We start from the raw sequence: 13,095 nt of genomic DNA, 5'->3' as shown, positions 1-13,095 counted from the left end.
TTCTTTTGAAAACAAAATTTACGAGACATTCTTAACCATTTACCAGCTTGGGCGTCAAACTATTTTAGCTCCCATAAGGCCAGGTGAAAGATGCGCAATATTCAAGCACTGCACTTTTTACAAAAGTAAAAAGCATCATACACTAAACTGGTCCAAGTTTATTATGCATGAGGTTAAAATAGCTAAATAATTTACTAATAATTAATAAAAATAACACTATAACACTATGTAATCGAAACACTACTAATTTTATTTCTATAAAATTTATATTTTAAGTGCTAAAAAAAAAAATTCTACGTAGTCACTGGAGCTACTTTCTTTTTCAATAGTTATGTTATAAACAACGCTCGATTAAACAACAGAGGCATTTTAATTAGCTTTAATTTCACTAATTATATTGCCTGAAATTTTGAGGAAAAAAACAGTGTAAATAAAAACTTATTTCCCGCTTCTGTCAGTATCTTCAAAATCTTGTTATCAATGAGACTTCCGCTACTACACATGTATAACCATACTATACATAGTATACATAGTAATCCTACAACAACTCACTATCCGCAGAAAAGCAATAGTTTTAATGAACTAAAAATTAAAAACATTATTCTGAATACAGTTCCAACCATTATCAGTTTTTGGGTTAAAGTTGTGCTATTCATTTTCCTTGAGAGGATTGGTGTGTAAGATTTACTGAAAATATTTTTTCTCAAGTATTCAGGCTATGATCAGCGGATAAGAGATCTTGAAAAACAACTTGCTAGAGAAAGAGATGATTTTCGAACAAGGCTGCAACAAAGGGATGATGAAATATCATTATTAAGAACGCAACTTGAAGATATAGAAATAGAATATGCCAATTTGTTGGAAATAAAAATAAAGCTTGACAGAGAAATAGAAGCTTACAGAAAGCTGTTGGAATCTGAGGAAACACGGTACAATTTACTTGATATTTTGAATAATGAGTTTTACGGCTAATTTTTGTTGGCCTAAAGATTTTTCCCCATAAATATGAAATTTCAACTAGGCCTAAATCTAGTTTTAGCCCTGCTAATTTCATTCCATAGTCTGTTAGGCCCTGGCTACTTTCTAATTATATGCATGTTGGAATTCTACCACCCTCCCATCCTGCATCTCAGTTTCTCTTTCTCACATTGCTGGTCTATGATGCTGGGTTCCCACTGCCTCAATAGATTGGGGTAGGAACTCTTCTAGGAGAGACTAGATGTTAAACTGTAAAAAAATAGAAAAAAAACTTAGCATATCCCCTTAAATTGCAATTAGACAAGACTTACAATGTCATTTTAGAGTAACGTAAACTTCTTTTATTTATAATATTAGCTATATTAAACGATTAATTAGAACAGTAATGGTGTGAGACTGCTTCTACTGCGATTAAAAAAATAGATAAAACATTGAGTTCTTGTCTGAAGAAAATTTCCTAATTCTTTTTCCTGGTCTGGTCACATCCCTGGGAGTTTCAGTGAGTGCTACTTAAGTTTTCTTAGCTAACACTGGAACCTCGCAGCCACAAGGTTTATTCGTATTGAAGTCATTATTTAATAATGTTGAAATTTTTCATACATATGTTTCCTTTATCTGTTTGAAAACTATTTTTAGACTTAACATATCAGCATCAGTAGACAGATCAATGACAAGTACTGCAAGTAGTGGTAAGAAAAGACGTAGAGTAGATATAAGTCAAGCTGTTGAAGAGTACACTCAGCGTTCATCTTCAAGTGGATACAGTCGCTCAGCTTCATCAACCTGTGGTATTGATATATCAGATGTGGACACAGATGGCAAGTTCATTAAATTGACAAACACAACTGATAAGGTGACTTCCTTTTTTACTTTCTCGTATAAACGTAGTATAGAGAAAGTATTGTAATCGTGCAAAAAAAAAAATCGAGATTTTTCCAAATCTCGACGTTTTACACCTCACTGATACGGAAAAACATAATTTTGCAATCTTGTCCGTGTGTGTGTGTGTGTAAACACGGTAACTTGAGTACCGTTACAGCTAGGTTGATGAAATTTCATATATAAGTATTTTATCAAAATTGTAGATCCGTATCAACTTTTGAGCGATTTCTGATAACCGGAAGTGGTACTTTTTCTACTTTGAATTTTTCAAAAGCCTATAACTTGAGTACTATTTCAGATAGATAAATGAAATTTCACATGTAAGTAAAAGATCTAATTCTCTACCTTCTGTTAAATTTTGAGTAATTTCCCTTGACGGGAAGTACTAATTTACGCTATTTCCGATTTCTCAAAAACGCATCTAAATTTATAAAGTACTAATAATATTGCGCACCATTATGAACATCTTTATTCGGCGTTTGCTTGGTGTGCAATACTTTTTTTCTATGAGATTCTATTTTATTTTAAAAAGTTTATGTATTTAAAATGGATTAAAAATCATAACTATATCCCGAGTTCCCATCCCTTGTTGTTTTATATAAGAACGCCTCTATTTAGTTGTTGTTTTTTCTACTTTTCAGTAATTCATAATTTGTGATTCGACTGTACCAACGCTGACACTGAAAATATTTCATTAAAACACTATAAATAGCTCGTTAAGGACCATAACCCCCCCCCCCCCCCCCCCCCCCCCCCCCCGACCCCCAACGTTTAAAATAGTTTCAAACTAACAGCCGTCACTAAACCCGACTCCACGAAGGCAAACAGCATGAACCACAGCTCACTAAGACCATGTAGGGGTGGGGATGGTAGGGAGCGCGTTTACAGCTTGTTTTCTAGCGTCTCCCAGAAGAGAATTATATTTATAGATATTCGAGAAAGTTTAGGGGAGATCACTCCCGGTTTATTTAGTCAAGAAATGTTGTACTTTTTGAAAATTTAACATTAGAAAAGCAAAGAGTATATTATCAAATTGTTTTCTAGGACATTCCACTAAATCATTGGCAAGTCAGGCATGTTTCTGGAGATAATGAGACAAAACATAAATTTTCTAAAAATGTCATCAAAGCTGGGCAGTCAATAACTGTAAGTTTTTTTTTTGTTTTTTTTAATCTGTAAAGCTTAATTTTATTTACCAAGTTCTTAGATTATTGGTTTAGGAGAGGTGTTTTTTCCAGCTAATAAGATTTGAATTTGATTTTATTTAAAAATTTATCAACATTTTTAGACCTAGGGCAGGGGTTGGCATGCAGCTCTTTTGATGTCTTCTATATGCCAGTATGCATTCATTTTACCTTAGTAAAGTAGTATTTTAGTTATCTTCCCACGTTTGAGCCATGTACTGCACTTTGGGGTATGAGTTTTCCTTATCCTGCGTTCAGTAGGGTGGAAGATAAGCCCCGTGAGAACCAAAGGACAAAAGCGACCGTTGCAGTAATCAAACCAATACCCAAACCAGTCAGTCAGAGTTGACAGTGTTGAGACCTGCCTGGCTATGGAAGACACCTCCTGAGCCTGTGGTGTCTGTAAAGAATGGAAAAAAGTTATTGGCTTCTAATGTAGTTTGGTATTGTCATACTTAAACACTTTTTCTGCTAAACATTTGTGTTTTTTATGAATCAATATGTTCCTATTTAACGCTGTTTATTTCAAATAAAAATCAAATCCTTTTCAAATACCATATTATTGAAAAAGAAAAATGTTAGTGGCTCTTTAAAAACTGAAAATTTTAAAATTGTAACTTTTGGCTCTTCTGTCTCAAAAGGTTGCCGACCCCTGACCTAGGGAATGCAAATTAATTACTTTTACAGTTTTTATTCTAATTTTTTAATAGACTTTGATAAAAGGGTTTCCTAATACTTGTTTTATTTAAAGCTTTGGAGTGCTGATTCAGATCAAACACACAACCCACCAAGTGATTTGGTAATGAAAGGAAAAAAGTGGTTTGTCGGTGGTGAAATGACAACTTCATTGCTTGATTCAGAGGACAGAGTTAGTTTTAAATTATTATTTTTTGCAGTATTGAAATAATTGAGAAAGATATGTAATAATTTACACACTGCTGATGGCATACAAATATACTGATCTTGAGTTTTTAAGCACACGCTTTTGACATTTAGAATCTTGAGTGCATAGATTAGGGTTAGGGGGCAGAGATTCCAAAAAAAGGTGACATGTGTATATAGATATATATATGTATTTGTCAGATTTGCCTACTATCCTGCCAAAAGCAGAATTGTTATGCTTTTTTACAAATAATCATGTCCTGTTCCTCCATCCCGTTTTCGTCTGTTCTGCCTTTTTTATTTTAAGAAAATAATGAAAACTAATAAATCGAAATTGAAAAAAAGAGCTGGGAAAAGCAATAATCCCCCATTGGCAAACGTTTCTGTTTCCTTGTTTACTTAAATATGTACAAGCTAATCTAAAACAAAATCTACCAATACATAACATGGACAAGCTTCTTAAAGTTTGTTAGTTTTTTTTCTTTGGCATTTGCAGTTGAACTGTAGGTTTAAATTATGCCTTAAATAATATGTAGAGAGAGAAATACAATAAAATTAAGACTAACATGCTCATTTCTAGATACTAAATCTATCTTGTAACTACTAAGAAGTAACTAGGACTTAAACTAGATAGGTTTTAACTCTTTTGACTGTTGGCTTATATTTTTTCATGTGGCCTAGAAGATAGAAAGGTAGGAATAGTCAAATCAATAAAGCTATAGTTTTTTAAATGTAAGCTGACATTAAGCGGTATTTAGATGTAACCTAGAGATTATTTATATATAATTAGAGGCCTAATTGAGAAAAAGCACATTATTTTTCCATGTCAATCACATCTTGTCTGTGGATGCTTCCATTAAAATCTTACTGGTTTTTATGCAAAATAGTAATTATTAGGCACTAAAAATTTTCATTAGACAGTGTTTTGTAATTTTGTAACTTTTTTCTAGAGATAGGTTACATATTTTGAAAGCGGGTGCTAAATTTTTTTTTATATTTGAGCTACATTTTGTAATCACATAAGTGCCATTGTTTGGACAGAGCACTACAATTAGGTCAAGTATGTATGTGTAAACATGGTGTAAGAGAAACCTCATGTGCATTTGAGTTATCTAATAGGCGTATGAAAAACTTATGTTTTAAAATGAAACTGAAAAGTAAACTACTTTATTCTGCTTTACAGGAGGTTGCGACTTGTACGATGTCTAAAAACATCAGAAGTGTTTCATCTTATAGTCAGAGACGAGCAGGTCCAAGAGATGAAGTGGATTCTCTAGAGGTGGATATGAAATTGTTTTCATACTCTTATAACCTAATGTTTATAAGTTCATGTAAAGTTATCCTTTTATGACATTAAAAATGCAGGGATGTGACTTTCCGCTTTAGCTGCAACTGTCCTCCACAAAAGTAATTTTTCCGCAGAGTTTAGATGTTTGCCGAATTTTTACGTTTTAAAAAAGGAAAAAACGAAATTACTTTTATGGAAACCACCCACATGAGCATTCCTCATATTCTTATTTAGAGTATTAAGCTTTGCCTACAGTGCAGATATAAGGTGAAACTGACAATGTAATACGCACATTTCTTTTCAATCAATTGTACTAGTTCTGCCGGTGCTAGATTTTAATTAAATGAAGGTCACGATTCAGAATTTTGGCAGATTTCCAAAATTTTCAGAACGCAAATTCTTTTAGTCAAAATATTACGCTGATGTTTTCTTCTTCTTCTTCTTCGTTCTTAATTATTAGTGTTGAAGGGGATCGAGATTTATCTGCCAGTACGTTTGAACTCGAGACTTTGTTCGAATTTATCAACCATGAGCTTTTTGCCGACTCGACCACGCCTCCAACACAATTAAGCGTTACGTGTCAACTGGTTATGCGCCATTGAGGCCATTGACTTCGATTTCAGCCTGCTTTTCTTTTTGGATTTGCTTCCATAGCCTTTGTCCAACCAAGAACAAACTACAAGGCAGCAGTTGTTTGATTTTGGAGTTGTCTCTCCTTGAACAGTGGCTGTCCCCAGCTAACAAGCCTCATCTGCCCGAGGGTTCAAACTCCAAAATACAGAAAATAATAATCTAAAATTTTGCTGCTCTTCACATGAAACGTACAACTCCTGAGCTTGGTTTCTTTACCTTTAATCTCGAATGCATGTTAGTCTAGCTTTAGCCTAAATTTGGCAACCTCAGATTAATTTTGTAATAATTGATAGACTATGAGGACTAGACTAACCCAGCCCTCCTTCTTGCTACTGTGGCTCTTGTGAACTCAAAAATAATAATGCAGACACAGTCAATCTTAAATAGCTATGTCCCTGCTATGACGTATGCTGAATGGGTACATAACTCAAAGTGACACTACAGTACAGAAATTAGATTCAATCTGAGGTTCAAATGGATGATTGAGTATGCATATTTCTTTTCAATTGGATGATTACGCTAGATCCAACAATACTAGATTTAGGTTAAACCTAGGTCAATATTCTGAATTTCTTCTGATTTCTGAAGTTTTCATGTAGCAAATTATTCAGTTGGAATTTCCCGCTGATATTTTCAGTTAAATATCAATTTAAAAATACGGCAAAAGTAATCTAAAGTGTTCCTGTTCTTCAAATGAAACTTACGCCTTCCAAGCTTGGTTTCTTATCTGTATAATCTATCTAGATATTAACTGTATGTACCTAAACTAAAACTACATTATATTCATATTAAGTACCATTGCATGGGGACGGAGTGGCCTACCGGTAAAGAGCTGGACTGCTAAATTTTCTATTCTCAGTGTTCCCACGCAGCCGGGAAACCAGGAATTTCAAAATTTAATTTCCAAGCCGGGAAAACCGGGAATTTTGATGAACAGCCGGAAAATATCTTTAAAATCCGGGAAATCTTGCTTCCAGCTGTTTTTTTTTTTCCTTTCGGGTATCGCGAGATTTGTACTGGGTATAGGCCTATCCAATCGCTAATCTCGCCATGTCTCGTGATCTAGTTTTGACGCACAAAACTAGTCTCTCTGGTTCTCGAGACTATTTTACCATTGATCCGTTTTCCACCTATCACGCCAGCGTACATGGTACATCTACTGCTATGCTAGCTTAGTGTTACCCAACATTGGCGTGACACAGTAGCGGGGGGGGACATATGTCCCTGGGCGCTGACCTTAGGGGGCGCCAAAATGGGTTGGAAAAATAAATTGAAAGGTTGAGGGGGGTGGGGTGGTGCAAATCAAAATCTTGAGGGGTTGCAAATCGAAAGTTTGAGGGGGGTGTGCAAATTGAAATCTTGAGGAGGGGGGGGGGGTGCCGGGAAAGGTCGCTACGCCTCTGGCGTGACGTCATTTTTTTCATTGGTGTTTTTTTCAGGATTGGTTTAATCAAAATTAAGTTACGGCTACAGGTGATTTTTTTTGGGCTTATTTGAACTCTCCATGTAGTCTAGAGATAGACCTCAATAAACTTTCTTAAAGGACTAGGATCGCACGCGAGTATAGTCTTGTTTAATATTATCACCAACTTCCAGCAGACTATTTTGACGTTTAGCCAGTGATACTGAATTTTGGGAGAAACACAGATTTAAAAAAAAGAAATGTAAGCCAGCGTCATTTAAAAAAATTAAAGACTAGTGAAGTCACCAACAATGTCAAATGCGTATGGGTCAACTACAATTATTTCATGGGGAGGGGAGATTAAAAAAAATTGTAACATCTGGAGTAAATAGGGCTTTCTTTAATCTGTGACCCCAAGTTGGCCCACAAGTTCATACAACATGTTGGGGTTTTGGGGGGCGGGGGAGATAAAGTGACATCATCAGCTATCTGAAATAGCAGTTGTTCATGTTATGACATATGCAGGGGTGCCACTTCTCCGGGATATACCGGATTTCCGGATTCGAGAATCATATTTTTTCCCTTTCCGGATTCGCAAGATTTGAGTTTGAAAATGGCCCTTTTCGCCTTTTGCACATGCGTCGTCGGTACATATCCACTTCTGTGTAAACCTAGAATTGACATTTATACAGGTGGATATGTACCGTCAATGCATGCGCAAAAGGCGGAAAGGGCCATTAGCGGGAGTCTTGACGATAAAAAAAAAATTATTACAGTGCCAAAATTTTCAAGCTTAAAACGATCTTAATTTTTTATTTTTTTAACTGCAAACCCGGAGATTTTCAAACTCAAATCTTGCAAATCCAGAAAGGCACAAAAAAATATGATTCTCGAATCCAGAAATCTGGGATATCCCAGAGAACTGGCACGCCTGCTAATATTCAAAACAGGTTACTTCCTGCCTTTTAAAACATTTTGATTAAAGCACCATATTGAAGTAAAACTTGTTTTTCTAGCCTGTTTTGTTAACATTCTGTGTTTTATTTTCTGGAACTAGTTGATCACCTGAATAGCTTGACAGAAATAAAATGTATAATATATTAGGGAGCATCGCTTTAACTCCATAATCTTGACTAGCCAGTAATGGAGTGATATTGCTTTAGAGCAGGAGTCCCGTCAGAAAAAATGTCCATTTTCTTTCGTGGTCTGGTCACATCCCTGTCAGCGTGGAACAATCTAATCCTCTCACCTTTTATTTAGTCATTTCAAATTGTATTTATGTTGTATTTGTTTCTTTCAAAAAAAAAAGTGCAATACTGAATGTCTTAATTGTAATATTTTCATACATTACTTTCACAGCATCATGATAAAGATAATTGCCATGTCATGTGAGCATTGTATCAGAAGTCAGCTATTCATCATTTACAAGTTAAATTTTAATGCCAGTAAATTCAAGATTCCATAAAATGTTTTAGTAAATCTGCATCAAGTAAACTGATTATCATGTAGTCATACCTGTTACTGGTTTTTTGTTGTAAGTTAATACCTTTAATCAAAATTTTAGTGTAATTTTCATTGTAAATCTAAAAGCGATAGGGTTGCCCTAAATGATAACATATTATTTTATCCAATTATATTTTTAATTGTCATTTTTTTGTTTAAGTGTCTAATCACAGTACTGCTTTCATGATAATAAATGTATTAGTTTTACTCCATATACATTACTAAGTAAAGTAGTAGCCTATATTGTATCTAAGTAGTAATTCTATAGATTGTAAAAGAATTATGTTCAGAACCCAAGACTATTAAACCCTGAATTTTATTATTTACCTAGGGTAATGTTGGTGCTTATTAACATATTATCATATTCCTATTCATTTTTAAGATCCATTAGTTTTATCAAAAAGTGCATTACCTTGTTTATGAAGGTGACCAGAAAGATGCGCAATGGAAAAAAAGTGCCATAAAATTTGCGCGACAGAAAATAACGTACACAGAAAAATGCACAAAGAAATTTTAGCACAAAGACCTATATGGACTAGATGACACATACATTATTTTTAGGGCTGCTGTGAGAGGGTTGTTAAACCTTGCGCGATCTACTACTATTTAAAGAATACCACTACCATGAGCATTCACATCACAACCATACAGCGATAATCACTTGACACAAAGCCTATTTGTTTCTTGTTCAATATATATTCAACTACTAATCTAAGTAATCTCATTTAAATAAACAAAACGATCCTTCATATGGGCATTACACAGAGTATCTCTTATATTCTCTCTGGTCCGGACTCCCTAGCCTTCAAACCATAACAACCCTTTCCTATAGCAAAATTTCACTCTTTCATCCGCGTCATCAAACATGCATTCGTTGTATCTCTCGCACCAACATACCCTGATAAAACACATCATAATGATGTATTTAATTTTTTTTCATCATGATGCACCTACCTACCTACTATATATATATATATATATATGGGTTGGCGGTTGGGTGTTTGTGTAGATATAGATTATGCACATGTCCATTTTTCTAGCTTATTAATAGTGTTTCAAAACTCGAACTTTCATACTGGTTTGGCGTAATGTTAGTTCACTGAGCCAATTGAGCCCTACATTAAATAGTTAATCAGTTTAATAATGTAGACGCTATTGGCACAAGTCTGAGTCAAAGCCTGATGTTATAATAAAACTTTGTTTCTTTATAAAAAAAGTTATGGAAGGTTTTTTCTGAAAATGTTTACCAATTGAATGCAAAATAATATCAACAATCATAGCTCTTCTGTTATATAGGCTACATGCTGCCCATTTTGCTGTTCAGTACATGCTTTGGTTGGGTGACACAAACCTTGTAGTGTTAAAATAGTGTGTAATTGAGTCAGAGAGATGTTGCAAGAGATGTAACATGTAAATGAATTTTCATTTTTCTGTCTGTGCTTTTTTCTGTTGCGTTTTTTTTTTTTTTTTTTTTTTGCACTTTTTCAGATGCTTTTTTTTTTATGGCGCATCTTTCTGGGAACCGTTTATAAGAACTGGTACATTAACTTGCCCACATTGATTTGATAGTTCATCTTGTTAATTAATTAGACATGCACTGCAAAGATTGCTGTTTATTATAAAACATTAATATGGCATAAACCCCGCTGGCATCTGTTAAAATATCCAAGTGTTACTGCTACTATGCCTTTGATTTTAAACTTCATTGCTCACTTAGAAATGTAATGAAAAATAGTATTTGTAGGTACTCCAATTTGCAGAAAATCAAGATTTCTGCTCATTTTCATTACTTTTTCACTTCTTTCGATCACATCGCTCTCTCAAACAAATTAATCTTATAATATTTTTTAAAAATGGTATGGTTTTAAAGCTTAACTAAAGCTCAGTAATATGTTGTTTGTCAAGTAATATGTCAAATAATATTTTTGTTTATATGCCTAGGAAAAAAAATGGATACATTTTAATAACAGTAGTCGCCTAAGATTTAAACTTATTATTGTTAAAGATTACTTAAATAATTAAAAACTACATTTATTTACCTTTGATTTGATACCAATTTTATTTATCCACTTTAATTGATAGCCTAGAAAATATGTGAAAGATTGCGTTTGTTTTTAAATGGCTACGATGATATGACTGATTTTCAGTGATATGATGGGTTCGTTTTTTACTTTCTCGTATATATGAAGTATAGAGAAAGTATTGTAATCCTGCACAAAAATAACATGAAATTTTGACAGTTTTCACCGTTTTACTCCTCAGTCCTTCATCACATCCGGAGTATAGAGGACTTATTTTAATCAGGCAAAAATTATAAATACAAATATATAAACGTTTTGGCGTTTTATGCCTTATCGAGTCTAAAAACTGGACTTTGCAATTCTGTCTGTGTGTAAACACGATATCTTGAGTACCGTTACAGTTAAGTTGATGAAATTTCATATATCAGTATTTTATCAAAATCGTAGATCCTGATCAACTTTTGAGGCATTTCCGATAACCGTAAGTGGTACTTTTTCTACTTTGAATTCTTCAAAAGCCTATAAGTTGCATACTATTTTAGATAACATGCATGAAATTTCACACGTAAGTAAAAGATCTAATTATCTACCTTCTGTCAAATTTTGAGTAATTTCCGTTGACTGGAAGTACTAATTTACGCTATTTCCGATTTCTCAAAAAACGCATGTAAATTTATAAAGTACTAATAATATCCCGCACTTTTATACACATTTTATTAGGCGTTCACTTGGTGTGGGACGGAGTGGTCTAGTGGTAGAGAGCTGGACTGCTAACCCGTTAGTCTAAAGTTCGAATCCGAGTTCAAGTCAGGTTAGAAAGGGAAGCTTTTCACTTGGTGTGCAATTCATTTTTTTACAAGATTCTATTCAATTATAAAAAGTTTAAGTAATTAAAAATGGATAACAAAAATTGTCTATGTCCTGAGTTGCCATTCCTCGTAATTTTATATTAGAATATTCGAGAAAGTTTCGGGGAGATCACTCCCGGTTTATTAAGGAGTGTTGTCGTGATGTATTGACCGTTCACCACCGTTCATCAGAAATGTGTTGTCTGCTAGATTTCTCCCCATTCAAATACAAGATTAGTTTGGTAGAAAGCAAGTTATAATTTTTTATAGTTTAGAATATATTTTCATTATGTTAAGAACAATATTAAATAAAGCAATTCAAGTTTTGCTTACTTTTATGCGCTAAAATATTGATTTTAAGTATATATGTCTGAAATGACCATGAAACAACTGAATCATGGTACGGTCATTGTCGGCAGCCATCACTACCATGACTAAGGTAAAAAAGTAGGTCAAGCGACAGGCTACCTTCAGTCTTGTATACAGACATGCCTACCATTCTGCCAAAAGTTTGTCCATTTTTTATTTTTTTGAAAAAAATAAAGAAAGAAAAGTAATAAATCAAGTTGAATAAACCAGGAGTGATCTCCCCTAAACTTTCTCGAATATTCTTATGTAACACTACGTGGGATGGCAACTCTGAATATAGACATGATTTTTAATTAGTTAAACTTTTAAAAATAGAATAGAATCTCGTAGAAAAAAGAATGTAAGCTGACATTAGTCGGTATTTAAATGTAGCCCAGAGACTAGTTATATATATAACTAAAAGTCTACTGTCATTAGACTAATTTTTATTTTAGACTTATTAAAGTAGCTTCTGTTCCTCTTTTTGGCTTCAAATTCCTTCTTTTAGGCATGTCTGTGTATAAATATTTAAAAATTATTCTAGCAAAAATGGCTTCTAACATTTTCTCCAAAAAATAAAAATTTCACCAAAATCCACTAAAAATACCCATCTGTTTTCCTATTTGAATGCGAAAATATCTACAATATCAAACAAGGCGCGAATGGCAAAGTGTGATAAAGAAACCATGTATACCTTTTGTTCCCAGAAATGATCATGAAATTTTTTACAAAGAAAACAATCTTGGCCTTGATCGCTAACCTGATGTGTTTGAACGGAATTCTATTTTTTTCCTACACATATCACAATAAAAACAGCTCCCTATACAAAAGAATATAATAAAATATTTTTAATTTTAAACTAAAGTTAACTTGTAAATTTTGAATGTGTAGTAAAAGGTCATGTCGACCTAGTTTTTCATTAGTAATGGACACCAGCGAGAAAAGTCTCAAAGGTATTTGAGAGGTGTATAAATTCATTTAAAAATCATGCACAGCGTAGTTACAATTAATATGGTTATAAAATCCTGTCTATCTGGTTTTTTTTCGGACTTTACTAAGATTTGATGTTTATAATATTTTCGGTAACTAAATAAAAATAAAAAAAAAAAGCAAAAACAATTTTCAC

The 13,095-nt window shown here is 33.6% G+C and overlaps 1 protein-coding gene across 1 annotated transcript in view; it reads left to right on the top strand.

Moving 5' to 3' along the window:
• LOC131946593 (lamin-B2) overlaps window positions 1-13,095 on the top strand; it is a 28,354-nt gene extending 15,259 nt beyond the window's left edge. Inside the window, exons 6-11 of the mRNA XM_059307472.1 lie at window positions 709-929; window positions 1,615-1,831; window positions 2,905-3,006; window positions 3,796-3,912; window positions 5,110-5,205; window positions 8,609-13,095. Of these exons, the coding sequence (XP_059163455.1) occupies window positions 709-929; window positions 1,615-1,831; window positions 2,905-3,006; window positions 3,796-3,912; window positions 5,110-5,205; window positions 8,609-8,641 (786 nt within the window). The 3' untranslated portion in view covers window positions 8,642-13,095. The remainder of the gene's footprint in view (window positions 1-708; window positions 930-1,614; window positions 1,832-2,904; window positions 3,007-3,795; window positions 3,913-5,109; window positions 5,206-8,608) is intronic.

This window comes from Physella acuta, unplaced genomic scaffold (genome assembly GCF_028476545.2).
Source record: "Physella acuta isolate Inbredline_101_S28 unplaced genomic scaffold, ASM2847654v3 ptg000565l, whole genome shotgun sequence".
In the NCBI taxonomy this organism is placed as follows: Eukaryota; Metazoa; Mollusca; class Gastropoda; family Physidae; genus Physella; species Physella acuta.
Note: the sequence above shows the minus strand (reverse complement) of the source record. Positions and strands in the feature narration are given on the sequence as shown.